Raw genomic sequence first — 14,345 nt, forward strand, 5'->3', positions numbered from 1 at the left:
AAGAATTACTCCTAACGTCTACCTGAGTGTAGGAAAAAAATAGCTAAGGTGAAAGCAGCGCTTATGCTCTTCTTGTGCTTGAGAACTTTTATTGGCAGTGATTAAAAGATGTCCATAGCTTCAATAGAGTTGCTAGTGGAAATCGATGCCTTATGCTCGAAGCTTCTGCAGCATAGTCACGCAGCTTTACGCTAATAGCGATGGTTCTTGAATGCATTTTTTATTCATTCCTGCCGATAAACGATAATGATAGGGCGACCTTGCGCTGCACTGGAGTAGACACAAGTATCTATGTTAGGGGGAGAGATATGCTAAAGGTGAATAACCTGTCCTCCTGATAGGGAGCGACGCCAAAACATCGTTCTCTTGTTTATTCACTTACTTTTTAGAAAGCCTGTCTTGCACACGTCGTAAAGCCAGCTGCAGTGATGAACTATGTAGACAGCACCAACTTCACAAGATGTGGGCGACATCATCAGGCAGTCTCCCAATGCTTCAATATGAAGATTTTCGTCAAATAAAATGCGGGAACATGGGCGGAGATTATACCGGTGCCTTATTCTAAGGAGGAGGTACCTATACAATGCCAGCCCACTTGCCTAGACAAAGGGGCGCCTCACTTCGCTAAGCTTACCCACATTCAATAAGCTTAGTCTAAGCTGAACAAGGGGTGAAATTCAGCTACAGACGGCTAAATATTGCCAGTTTTTAAGCATGAAATGCTTGATCCGTTCCGGACGTGTGGACGTTGATCCCTGAACTGAGGCTTGCTAAAGCTTTCTTCCCATAAAGAAAATTGTTCAGGTCGACCTCTCTCCCTTTAAATAAATAACCCTCCCTCTCACTCTCTCCATCTTCTTTGTTCCCTATACGTAAAGAATGCAAGAAATGCGGGCACTGATCATGATGATGATGATGATGGATTTTTATGACGCAAGGGCATCTGTGGCCGAATAGCGCCATGGCACAAGGTGTTTTCGTCTACTCATGGTGGGGTCAAATACCCATTTCCCAAGCGTTTCGTCCTAAATAAGCCGAGCATCAGACCAGGGCAAAGAAATGGGTGAACTACAAAAACACGAGTGCTCGGAGTGACTCACATTGGAAGGGCACGGCGGGTGAGATCTCCTCCTCGATGTTCCCCGGCTTGTGGATCCACAGGCAGGTTGTCATCGCGATCAGGTCACACGCGGTCACTTCTGCCACTACTGTCCACGCTGCGCATCTGTGACGCGAACCAGGGAACTTGAAATCTCGCTCAATATTTCAAAATAAGAAACCATTTACTACGCTTACTCTATGCTGCAGAACAGGCGAAACTGAGCCAAAGACGGCGTAAACACTTCCATTTTAAGGCGGAAGCCTTTAATGCCTCATCGTTGTAAGCAGGACTTGTCGACAGAAATGTCACGCTTTTCAATTAGTCGAAACGGTCGTGACGTCACAGTGCGCGAATTTCAAACGGGGCCAATTGTACTTTGGCTACTAACCATGCAACTAATTAATGGGATCGTATAGTGATGCTCCAAGTAAGTGGGACTGAGTTTAGTTAATTGCTTACTTAACCAATTTGCCTAATTAACCTTTCTGGTCAGACCAGATAAATAAATAAAATTGAGTAGGAGATTGACCGAGCTCGGGCATCGAACCCACGTCTCCGGAGTGCGAGACGAGCACGCTACCACTCCGCCATGCCAGCTCAATGGTTTGCAATGAACAAAGGCGCGTCTAGTGAATGCGGCGTCTTCGTTCACTCCCTTCTTCCTACCTTCCCGTTACAGCGAGGTTTAGCTGTCCACCGAGATGTGAGGGACAGATACATTTCGTTTCCCTCAAAAACCAATTTACCGACGAGCAAGGCGTAGAACCGAACGGGCGATGGCGTTCTATGGACTCCCTGGCAGCGTTCCAAGACGCTGTCGCGTTCCCCTTAACATCTTAACCACACATCAGTGACACAAGCTGCAACCCCGCGCTTAAGGCTTTCGCCTCACAGCACTTTAGGTCAACAAAGTGTTCCCCTGAATTTGTTAAGCATGAAATGCTTCGAGCTTCTGTTGTCGGCGCGCCTCTTTGTCACAAGAACGGAGCGAAATGAAGGAAAACACGGAGGCGAAGCTAAACGAACTTTGGCGAAACTTTCCGCCCGCCCCCTGGTGTCTAGGTGCTGCGCTGTCGCCCAAGCAGCGAATGCGCTAACAACGGCGTCTTCCTAGTCCCATGGTTATCGAAGCTAGCGTGCAGTATGGAGGAGGCTACGCTCTGTCCTGCAGCCCGAGTGGAGCCCGCGTACTCCTCGCGACGACCGAGTGATGCGAGAGCGCCGCGACTACTCCTCGCCCAGCACGTGCGGACGTACTGTGCCAGGGCCCAGGAGTGGCAGTGACTAGGATTCAGTCCCCTGAGGTGGAGCAAGGCAGCTCTCCCAGCCATCGGGGACTGTGTGCCTTGGTATAGATTTCAGATTGATTGGTGGATTTGGTGCGCGGCCACTCCTAAAAGGTACGCTTGTTCGTGAGATGTGCATGGCAATATGTGCAAGTTGGCCTTCCGGGAAGACCACGAATGTAGTGTTTCTAGTCATGCTTCATGAATGTGTGTGTGGTCGCGGCGGACGATACAGCCCTCTTCACGAGTCGTGTGTTTGAATGGGCATGGGAATGCTCATGGGTTGTCTTAGTTCTTTAAATGTTTGTGTGCGCTCTTTTAAAGTTGTTTCCTATGATGTCATGGGTCATAGTCCTCTGGGCGGAAGGGTGGTATTCCCCTTTTCCTAGGAGATCGGACCTGACCTTAAAAAAATGAAGTTGCCCTCCCTCTCTGTTGCGTGCTCCGTGCGCCCGCAAGCAGTGCCCTCTGTCGCCCTAACTGTTTACAATAAGTTCCACGCCACTCCGAAGGATGGCGCCATGGTTTCGCACAAGACGTTGCACTCTTCCACCTGAGCACGGTGGAAGAATAAGCGCCTGAGTGACGCTGCGGATGAATGGTTGTGTTTAGCAGATACGAGACGTAGCCTGCTCGCAATGAGCTTCAGTCTCTGGAATGTACTACAACGGTGCTGCAAAGAATTTCGTTGCTCCGTCCGCTCTCCGCCACGAGATAGAGGGCATTTGTTTATTAAACATCTGCCCCCCCCCCCTCTCTCAATCCTTCTTTCAATCCTTGCTTAAAGGTATGGTCCTGGTGTCTGCCCTCGCATCTTTCCACCTTTATCACCACCCGTACCTCTACGCAAAAGTGGGCACAGAGTTGCGGATGTTATCGAGCAGCACGTCTGCGGGCATAAAGCCGAGCCCGTAATCCCTACGTACAGCCTCCGATAAGGATTATGAAGCGATTGCCGACGTCTTACTACTCACGCATACCACCCGACAACGACGAAGGTTGCACAAGGCGCAAGGCACATGCAAAATTCACGGTGTAGTTTTAACTACACCGTGATAACGAACATAGACTGCAGCAGGGGAAGTACTTGTAACAGCTGTCTTTAAGACTGACTTCTCACCATAATACGGAGGCACACGTGACATGTGAAGTAACCTATGGCTGAAACGCGTCAGTACGAACCTTAAAAGCACAACAACGAGCATGTGGCTCGTATACAACTACCTGCCATAAATAGCTTTAATTCTCGGATTCATGAATGTCCAGCAACCTTTACAAAAAGAAAACAGAAATATTCCTTTTCCGCCAGTCTGCTCGTGAAGCACAAGCTAGACCAAAGTTTATGCTGCCTAATGCGATTCAGATTACTGAAGGTCGCCTTCGTTATACTATTTAGCGCGTACTATGGGAGGAGGGACGCGCGCAGCATACTTTCTTGATCGGCTGGCCAAATTGTTGTACCTAACGGACGATCCCATCTCTTTCCCCGCTTCACAGGGCTTCATATGACAAAAATTGGAGGGATGGCTCTTGATAATCACAAAGCGAACAAGGGCGGGGGAAACATCAGGGTGCTTCCATATGACCAAGCTCTCTCTACCATGGACTCCATTCAACGGAAGATGACGGAACAAGGTAAGCCTCCCCCCTTCGGCAAGCACCCTGAGGCTTCCCCTTCCCTTGTTCACTTGAGGTTGATTAAGAATTGGACAGGACACAAGTTCAGCCTTAAGAGTATGACGCGATGGCGTTCATAGCTCAATGTCCATGTATACGGCACTCCTCATTCCCTTCTTTTTTTTTTAATTCATAGATCCCTGGAAGTCCTTACACAGTTCCTGGCGCAATGGTGCAGCGATGAAGCGATGCACCACTGCTCTGCGATGGCAGGAGCTGACACCGATGGAGTCTGCCACACGTACTGCCACACATCACGGGATCTGCCTCTCTAGAAATCAAGTTCGCAGGTCGTCTTACCTCTCGTAGCAGCTGCCGTACTTGCAACGGGATCCCAGGTAGAAGATGATGCCACTGGAGGTACCAAGCGAGAAGAGGGAGTGCTCGGCCGCGTCCAGCCATATCTGGAACAGAAAGGGTGACCCGCCACCGTATTTCTCACCACGGAAACCGCGTTTATTAATCCTCAAACGTCCGCTAACAGGTACGTGATCTTTAATGCATGTTTGCCACTTTTAATCTCAAAAGAAGGGAACAAGTGAACAGGATAGATGCTGCATGACACCATCAGCTTCACAACAACACTGAAACACTTCTTGTGACCCTGAACTTCATAGAAAAAAGCATGGCTTTAAAAGCATTTGGAGCCCTTTTTATTTCTAGGTTAAGGGTATTTTAGGGTAAGGAAGAATGGAACCGCCGGGCTCCTAGAACACCGTCGAGTTGTTATTTATACCGTGAGTTAAGCAAAGTTGTCCACCAGAACGCTCGTTTCGTTTTTCCTTAGCCCAGCAAATAGGAGCGCCAAGGTTTTTCAGAAACTGGTTTTCTGGTTTTTCTTCCATTCTGAACTTTAATGAAAGGCTTCCTTTGAGGGGGCCAGAAGATTTTGATGTCGATGACCAGCGTTGGAATGCATGTGTCACCACTGTTCTTTATCAAACTTTAGTTATTCCTATAGCAGCTCTGAAGGCAAGATAACCGCTGGTCCTTCAGGGTGACGTAGTGGATTCCAAGAGAAGGCAAGCGTAGCAGGGGATGACAGAAAGGTGGGCGGATGAGATTAAGGAGTTCGCGGGGATACGGTGGCCGAAGCTGGCAAAGGACAGCGTTAACTGGAGAGACATGGGAGAGGTCTTTGCTCTGCAGTGGGCGTAATCAGGCTGATAATGATGACTGTAGTACAAATGCGCTGAGTGTTCCAATCACATGTACCATTTACACATGTCCTTATACGTCTCATTTTGCATAACGAAATTCCGTTGATAGTTTCGCTTCGTCCAGTCTTGTCTCGTGTTGTGTTTGTAATACTCAGCGCATTCGTACTACAGCTATGGAATACAAACTAGTCGCAAATGTCGCATTGTTAGTGATTATGATGAAGATCATGTTGATAGCTGCTCTAAGCAATAGTGTCAAGCCATGGGCTGGTATTTATTTTTTTTTAATTTACGCACAAACGCCGGCAAAAACCGAAACAATGAGAGCCACATCAAGCTGCGACCTTTCAGTGTCGACCCAATACAGAAGCCACCATCTCGTTGCAGTGCTCTCACGATATGAGATGACGTATTTTTGAGGGGACCAACCTGGCGGCTGGCCAGTGCTGCCAGGTCCGGCGTCAGGCTCGCCATGAGGCCCGCCAGCGTGTAGTGGTTGTACACGCTCTCAGCCATGAAGGGAACGAAGCACAGCATCCCCACCCAGCACAGCGCCCGGTACACCTGTCATCCACAACACAAGGCGCTATTAATATCGAAACGGTCATCATCCTCACCCACGCAAAATGAGCTGACGTTACGCTTATACGCGGTCCTCTCTCTCTCGGCTGCACTCCCGCTCACCCCGTTGATGACGTGGGGAGCCTGGGTGCAGATCAGCAGCACGATGATCCACACGGCTGTCATGGGGATGAGCAGCTCCAGACGCAGCTTGCCCGGATTGTGGATCCCGCTGCTCAACTGCAGCACGAAGTCTCTGCGCACAGCAGCTTACGTTTATTTATTTTTTTTTATTTATTTATTCAATACTGCCAGCCGCCTTTCGGTGGCCAAGGCAGGAGTGGGGATACAATTGCACAATACTTTACCAACAGCAAACAACGAAAAAAGGATAAAAAAGAAGGCCTGCAGGTAGGCAACAAAATTTCTGCCGAACAACTCACATTATAGACGAGTAACAAACACTTTACATTAAAATACAAAACAACACGCGACAAGGGCAACACTCCAGAATCGAACCAAATACCCTAACTTGACCGGCTGGGGTTGACTGCAGATAGAAATGTTTCGGCTGACGATAAGGTGACCAGTTCCCGAGGTAATACATTCGAATCAGCTATCGTTCTTGGAAAGAACGACAGCTTGTATGCAGTGGTTCTGCATTTGGGAACTACAATTGTTTTATCGTGTTTATGCCGAGTTTGTCGTGCTTTGTTATACAGCATAAAAGTGTGAAAGTCTATTCACGTTTACTGCTATTCGCCGCAGTCTTGCCATTAGAGCTCTTCGTTAGGAAAACTCCTCAACGAGCTTACGTTCGATACGATGGCATGCGTCATGTTGGCCCATAAGTAAGAACTTCGGTTATTGTCGTGTTGCTTGGTTCAGCCATATTAACGGCCTAAGTGTTGCTGAAAGTTGAAGGGCACTGCTGATAGGTTATAGATTACAGGCATCACGTTAATGTTCTAGCATCTGAAAACTGACAACGTAATATGTGCTAGCTTCCAACCGGAAATTCTCAGCACCTACAAGTCAAAAGCTCGCCTTGGTAATACGCATGTCAACGTTTAATTGAATACCAACAACATCTAAGTGAAAGTGTACTGAAAGTTTGCAAAGAGTGCTATAACCAAGCAATCGCACTACTCTGAATTCAAGCGAGCGGTCACTAGCTTCGTAGATGAGTGAGACGAGAGTTCCGTATGAGTCATTGATTGCAAGATCAATCGTCTAGGAAGGGTACGCTACACCTGTCTGAGCCCTGTCGCGTCAGCCAATCTCGGAGGCCATGTGTCAGCAGCGTAAACACCGCCACACGAATGGACCGCGTGGTGGCGCTGGAACCTCAATCCCGCGCATTTCAATCGCTCCAGCATGCTGTGCGTCATCGGATTGGATCCGTTTCTTAAACAGTCGTCGAAAAAAAAAAACACAGTCTGGTTTATTCCAGTATCGTGCCTATTAGAAAGCTATTTAAACACTTGACATGTTCCATTCTTTTCAAATAACTTTGAACATGCAGTATTGATTCATTCAGCGAAACGAATAAGAGAATACTAGAGTCGCTATTCGAAAATTCTGAATATTTGCACATTTAGATAAAAAACAATAACAGTGCTTTTGTTTTTTTTGGCTCCGATGACTGTTGGCTTCTTTCGTATGTATTCCAACCAGCCCCTTCAACTCCCCTATTCATATCCACCCGGGAAGTGGGCGCGTACATGAAGTAGGCCTCCGAGGCTGTCCTGGACGCGTTGATGCAGTACACGGCATTCTGCTGCGCCACCTCCATCGCATAGCTGCTGGATGCGCTGTCGTTGACCGTCGGCTGGCTCGGAGTGTTGACGTACTTGCAACGGAGCTGCGTTTCCAGGATTCAAGGATTATTTAAGAACGAATGGGCTGATGATGACAAACGCTGAATTCAAATAAAACGTAACTCGAATGGCTCAGTTGGCCACTCGAACGAATATTTTGATCATGTTTCATTCATTCATTCATTCATTCATTCATTCATTCATTCATTCATTCATTCATTCATTCATTCATTCATTCATTCATTCATTCATTCATTCATTCATTCATCCATCCATCCATCCATCCATAATGTCTCACATAACGTTAAAAAGGTAGCCATGAAATACGGTGTTAAGGTTGTCTTCTCTGCGCCCACCATACTGTCGTCACTTTCTTCCCGTATCTCTAAAATTAGCACAAAAAAAAAGAAATGTGCTGTCAAGCACTAGAGCACGTTCACCAAATGCACAACCGATGTTGTTTACTCGCTTCCACGGTCCTGTGGAAAAGGCCTACATAGGTCAAACAGGTCAATGAGTCAACCAGCGTATGAGGCAGCATTGCACTTCACTGCAGCCATGCAACACAGCAAATCTGCCAAGATATTGCAACCACTACAAAGACTGCACCCGTCTGTTCGGTAATGTAAGAATCATCGGCCGCGGCAAAACGCAGATAGAACGAGAAATCTTAGAAGCCTTCAAAATCAAGCATTTAGGAACTGAATGCGTCAGCGACAGCTCTGTCGGGTTCACGGCAAAAGAGTACAGTTTCATGAATGGGACATAGGTTGCCACATGCAATCTTCCGTCGCTTAATCAATTTTGTTCTTGTTGTTTTGATAGCGTTTATGGTTGCTCTCGCGCATGTCAGCACTGTTCTGTTGTTGACGATTCACCAAGTACAGAATATTTCGATTGCGTTTCCAGCGTTGTCCTGTCTACTTCTCCTCATTGTGGGATGTGGGGTTTAGCGACTGAAGCTTCACATGGCCTATTAGGAGCAGCAGAGGAGGAATGCTTATTAATTAGACAAATATTTAAATCTTCTGCGTCTTAAAGAATTACTGACAGTATAGAGCGTCCCTTCCTGAAGAAGAAATAATCTCCAGAGAGCAGGGTGTACAGCTTCAGTGCTGCTGCCAGCAAGAGCATGGCAGCTCGTGCGTCGACGACAGCTTAGCTCGGAGAAACGGTGCTGGTGCTAGGCGCTCCTTACGAATTCAGTGCCCGTCGAGTAGCAGTCGGCGCTCCAGGCGTCCCTGCAGTTGGACCATGGCACTTGTTGGGTGACTCCGTAGAACAGGTAGAACACCGAGTAGGCGACGCGCAGGGAGTGGCAGACGGCCAGCAGGAAGCAGTACCACACGCTCACGTAGCCGATGCCTGCAAGGAAGACGAACGGTAAAATTTTAGAAGGGTTTTCTCAGTGCTTAGTGTCCCCTCGACTGCAAAGAATTCAACGTCCTCTCACTAAGGTCCAGCATGTATGACTGATTTCTTGGAGTTCTTCGCAAAGCAAAGTTAAGACGCCGTTGTTTTCCTTTAAAGAAATACTAAGGGTAAATTAAAGTAGGCCTTTATATTGCCACATATCACTGTAGTGTCCGTTCGTTCGCGCTCAAGGCCGCAGGAAAGGGGTGTAAGCCAAGTGGCGGGAAGGTTCTTTAATACAGTTTTGTCAGCAATATATGCTTTCTGTTGCTGCCGGGCAAACATCGACGTACCCAGAAAGAGCCATATAATTTATTTTTACATAAAACAAAATTTAGATGAAGCTCTCCTTACTTTCCCCTCAAGAAATTTCTCGCGCAAAAGAGGAGACGGGGAGAAGGAGAATCATATTTTCTGTAGTTGTACGAAAAGAAAAGGTGCGTTCGTGGCGATGAAGAAACGAAACTTGAAAACGCAAGCATAACGAAACCGCGCTAATGCTTATTAACGCCGAGTGCGTGGTTAAGAGGCCAAGGCAGGGAAAGTGCTGCTTTTGTCACCCTACCTACTCAAAAAACCCTCAAACTATCGAAGAACGAGGCTTACTGGTCTACAGGCAAAGGCACAACCACTGAATTACTCATGATTATGTCACGCTTCAGAAGGACTTCTTGTTTGCACTGATGGTGAACGCTTACGAAGAAGATTCTGTCTCAAAATGTGAACTCATGAGCGCCTAGCTGCGCTGTGTGTTTATCTTTTTTTTCTGCCTGTCCTCCCCTTTACGTGCAGTTTCTTTACATAACGTCAGTGCACAGAACGCACACAATGCGTTTCTCTTGTCTTCTTTGTACTGACTGTGTGTTTCTCTACACAGCAGTCGTTTTACGAAGCGCTTCAGTTACCATTGGCACAAGTGTTAATATCTCCGAGCCGTGTTGACTTCAGCGCTTCTGAAGATGACTTATGTACCAACTAGCTTATCCGCCACATTGAACACTCGAGACTGCTCTCTTATCATCGTGTGGTTTCACTCTCACCAAACCGCAACAGAGTGGTGGCGTTTGTAGCGAACCATGTCAGCCTCGGTGGAGTTTACATTTCTAAGCAATGGTCTTTACGTCCATACTAAGAGCCGCCATTTCCAAGTCCCAAGAGAGGGCATAATGATATTGTCGGCAAGTTGTTCTAGAGCAGTCAGTAAAAGCATAATTAGGCGTTGTTCACTTCGAAGCTAAAATCTTTCAGATCGACACTTGCCGTTGAGCAGGGGAAAACACTTGTTGACCCTCGTGACACCGGAGCTGATGAACTGTCCTATGGCCAGCTCCAGATAGAACACGGGCTGAGCCATCAGCACGTAGACCACCAGGCACGCCAGGAGGAAAGAGGCTGCAGTCGAGAACACCGGCACGGACAGCTTTGTACGCATAAGCTATATAAAGCCGCAGGTCTCGCAACAACCTAGTCCATCGCTTCCGAAAGACACACATTTGTCCCCGAGCAAATGAAACTTTGACGACCATCTGTTATTCAACGACCCCCGTGCTTTAAGTCGGTTGCCTCTCTGTTCTGGAAGTACGTACCTCCAAAAGTGAAAATAAAGAATTTTATTGCCTGTTCATAAGTTTGACATTGTGTTCAGCTGAGGCAATGGCGCTTCAACGCAGTCAAGCTGAAAGAAAAATAACTCAAAGTTTGCATCTTGGTGTTCGTCCCAGTAAATGTATATTTTCAAACGGCTAATATTGGGTTCCCTGTCTTGAAGTTTCTTTGCTCTCAAGTGCAAAGTGACTCCGGATTTTCAGTTCGCCAAGATTGATAAGTTAATCACAAAGAACTCAGTCCAACAGAAAACGCAACTTTGAATATCTGTAAGTGGTCAAAAACTGAATTGCACGTGTTGCCATAAACAGTTTTTTAAGGCTAGGACATACCGCCACTCCCTTCAAAACGGTATTCACGGAATCCTTTTCAGTGTAGACGTGACAGGTTTGAATCTAGTGGCCGGAAACTTTTTAAACGCAACTATCTACGCAACACTTGCGCCTTTTCCTCCTTGATCAAAGTCAAGACACATGTAAACAGCCATGGAATGAATTCTTACCGAGATCAATGTCTGAATGTAAGTGTCCTTAGTGTATCTTTAACACCGCTGAAAGACGCCTATGTGGACTGGACGTTTGATGATCTGACTGAGCACATTTTATAATTTCTGGACTAGGAGCTCAATGCCTTTGGTGGCCTCTAATGGGCAATGACAGTCTCACCTCCGTGCTCGGCTACGAGTGCGGGGAAGCGCCAGAACCCGGAAACGCCGATGCAGAAACCGAAGCTCACGAGCAGCGTGTCGCGCGGGTTGCAGTGGAAGCGGCTCTCGGAGGTCGTCTTGGGAGACGGTGCCGTCTGACTGCGTGCAGCGGTCGGGAACGAGTACTCAGGAAGCGGCGACGTGAAGCAGAGGCTATGTTTTTCCCCGTACCTTTTGAACAAATTATGCGTGCATCCTTCTTTAAACCGTGATTTTCGCTCTTCTACTGGAACGCTCATTATGTTCCATTACTGAGGCTGTGCCGCTCTGAGTGAGGGATCATGAGAGAACTGACGTTTCGGCGCAGACTCGGAACCTTCATTAGGGTTAACTGGGTGGGAGCAAGAGACGAAGGCACCGGGCCAGCGCCGAAACGCCGTTTGTCTCATGAGCCTTTGGTCGGAGTGGCACAGTCTTTTAGTGCGAAAACACTAGTTGCAGAGGTCAAGCCCAATCAAGAATAGTGTGTGAAGCCTCGCAGTAAGTAGGGTAGGCTCGGGTAAGTTCCGCGATGCGGGGCTAGAGATGTGAAGGCCTGAAAAAAACACTGCAATTTTGGAAAAAAACCGGTTTTTTTCGTTTTTTTCAGACGAGGGAAAATGGAAAAAAACATTGAAAATTTCACAATGCAATTTCAAGGTTTTACGATTGCTTGCTTTTAGTTTAGGTTTTTGTTTTTGCGTTGAAAACAATTACAGCGTGCATCTTTGAACGATTCGACGGCAGTCGTCATCGCCGGTGCCAGGTAGTGCTTTTTAAAACGTTCGTGCTACGAGTACGCGGGTTGAAGGCCAGGTCACATATAAGATCCAGGCTTGACTTAAAAACACACTAATACTTGAACTCACGGCTGAAGTAGAACAAAATGGCTGCAAATTCTACAGCGCTACACACACGGCATAAATAACATAGGCTACTGTGCATGTAAGCGGTTTTAGCCAAATACAAGCCTAGCTTCTTGATTTCCAACATAGCAGAGTACAGAACATTCGCAGGAATTTGGTATAGGACAGGGGTCTTCAGCGAAGCACGTGACCCTATCTACCTGGTGGCAAGGCCTTTACCCCAACCAGTCGCTAACTCGTCTGGCTTGCCGACTGCTGCAGATACCACCATCATCCGCCAGCTGCGAACAAACTGGTCACGTTTCGGGAATGTCCATACAAGGATTCGCAACAGGATTTCAGGGGAACGCGTTCGAAAGCTTGTGTATGTGCAGTCGAACCTAGCTGTGGACGCAGCTTCAATCCATGCTGCTGCGCGTAGTGCCACATCCAGCGACAGTGATTCTGAGTCCCATATGGAGTGACTTATAGATCAGTTTTCATGCTCCCTTTCTCGGTGCAATAGAACAAGAAGTTCGTTCCACAAATATGATATTTATACCTCCATATTCGCATGAAGTGCAAATCATTATTTATCTTCTCGGTGCAATAGAACCAGAAGTTCGTTTCACAATATGACGTCTATAACTGCATATTCGACTGAACTTCGGAGCATTATTATTGATTGTTGTGCTATTGCAAATAGATCTGTTTTTGTCATGTTTTGCAAAATTTCCAATTTTTCATGAAAAAAACCCTGAAAAAAACGGTTTTTTTCACTCCATTCAAATTTTCCTGAAATTTTACATCTCTATGCGGGGCCGACCGCGGTGCTCCCGGACAGAGAAAAAGAGGAAATGAAACGGTTTCAGGAGAACTTGGCTTTCGATGCCTTCTCCTATCACTTCTTTCTTTAAAAAATTAGGCCTGTTTTAGCTCTGGCTAAGCCTGGTCATTTGCGTTAGCTGCGACGCTTTTCGAGTCGTGCAGCGCGTTCTTTTGCTGTCTCTCGAGCGCGTTGTCTCTTTCCAGCTTGGTCCTGTCGCCGCTGCTACTCTTCAGCGCTCTCTATAACGACAAGATTCCACCGAGGCGAAGCGCGCATATACCTCCGCGAAGCGCCCCCTCCTCACCCTCTACCTCGGCGTAGAGCACGCATCTTGCGGGAGTGAGCGACAACGCGCGGGGCAGCGGCGCGGCGCCGACGACGGCGACGCCACCTGGCGGAGCTCAGCTGAAACGGTTGCTGGGCAACGGCTGTTCAAGGCCATTCGTGCCTACCAGCCACCGGCTACGCGACGAGGCGAAAGTCTGGCGTAGTGTTGCTAACGCAACAAAAGAAACCGTATACGCAGTTGCCTTGATCTCGCAAAAGGTGCGTACGTCATGAGCGGCGGCCGCCAGAACTCGCTGGAGGGCACCTCCTGTATGGTGACGGATATCCTGGGCACTACCTCGTCCGCGCCCCCTCTGGCAGCGGCAGCCTCGTCGGCCCACACGTGGCGCACGTTCTTCAGCATGCTCGCCTCCTCCGGCACCTCGGGCACCTCGTCGTCGTCCAGCTGTTCAGGGTCGCCCCGTGGCTGGCGCGAGCGAGGCTGCTGTTGTGGCGACGCCACCTCCGAGTTGGGAGCAACGCTGCTCACTGCCACTTCTGCATGGTTCATACCGCGCACTCTCGTTAACTCGAACTCACTTAATTCGAACTTCCGGTTAGTAAGAACTGCCACATGGGTCCTGTGCCATTGGGCTCCCCTTACTTCATATTCCGCATAAGTGAAATGAACTTAAGGTTCCTTTCGAGTTTGAACTATGTTGCTAGTGGCTATGCATTGTTAATAGAAAAAAAGAAATGGAAGGAACAGATGTCGCTAGCCGCGGCATCTGCCATCGAAACCTGAAGCACCTGAGCTGCGGCTAGCCGGAATAAAAAGACAGGGAGAAAGAATGAAAGGCGAGGGGGGGGGGGGAGCGATTGTAAGAAAGGTTAGGGCATATACAAATACAGGATATGAGCTTGAACTACCGAAATTGCTTTCCGCAAGTGGCACACAACTTGGCCTCCCCTTAGGTTTCTTAGTTTTATCGCAGGTAACAAGCACTGTAGCACCTGCAACGATCTACGATGCGCAATGCGTGATCGGAGATTGTTTCGCGAATGAGTGCCACCGACTGTACGTACGTTAGTAAA

The 14,345-nt window shown here is 47.8% G+C and overlaps 1 protein-coding gene across 4 annotated transcripts in view; it reads right to left on the bottom strand.

The window, feature by feature from the left end:
• Window positions 1-14,345, bottom strand: part of LOC149335146 (sodium-dependent noradrenaline transporter-like) — a 48,891-nt gene that overhangs the window by 9,702 nt on the left and 24,844 nt on the right. For 3 of the 4 annotated variants that reach the window (XM_089551806.1, XM_089551805.1, XM_089551807.1), the window contains 9 exons: window positions 13,538-13,808; window positions 11,290-11,429; window positions 10,280-10,411; window positions 8,805-8,971; window positions 7,511-7,650; window positions 5,910-6,042; window positions 5,655-5,789; window positions 4,366-4,469; window positions 1,101-1,225 (listed from right to left, as the gene is read on the bottom strand). In XM_089551806.1, coding sequence (XP_089407932.1) covers window positions 1,101-1,225; window positions 4,366-4,469; window positions 5,655-5,789; window positions 5,910-6,042; window positions 7,511-7,650; window positions 8,805-8,971; window positions 10,280-10,411; window positions 11,290-11,429; window positions 13,538-13,808 — 1,347 coding nt within the window. The remainder of the gene's footprint in view (window positions 1-1,100; window positions 1,226-4,365; window positions 4,470-5,654; window positions 5,790-5,909; window positions 6,043-7,510; window positions 7,651-8,804; window positions 8,972-10,279; window positions 10,412-11,289; window positions 11,430-13,537; window positions 13,809-14,345) is intronic. The other variant, XM_089551808.1, reaches the window with a different exon arrangement.

The sequence above is a fragment of the Amblyomma mixtum genome, chromosome 7 (assembly GCF_055824585.1).
Source record: "Amblyomma mixtum isolate Tamu chromosome 7, ASM5582458v1, whole genome shotgun sequence".
Classification (NCBI taxonomy): Eukaryota; Metazoa; Arthropoda; class Arachnida; order Ixodida; family Ixodidae; genus Amblyomma; species Amblyomma mixtum.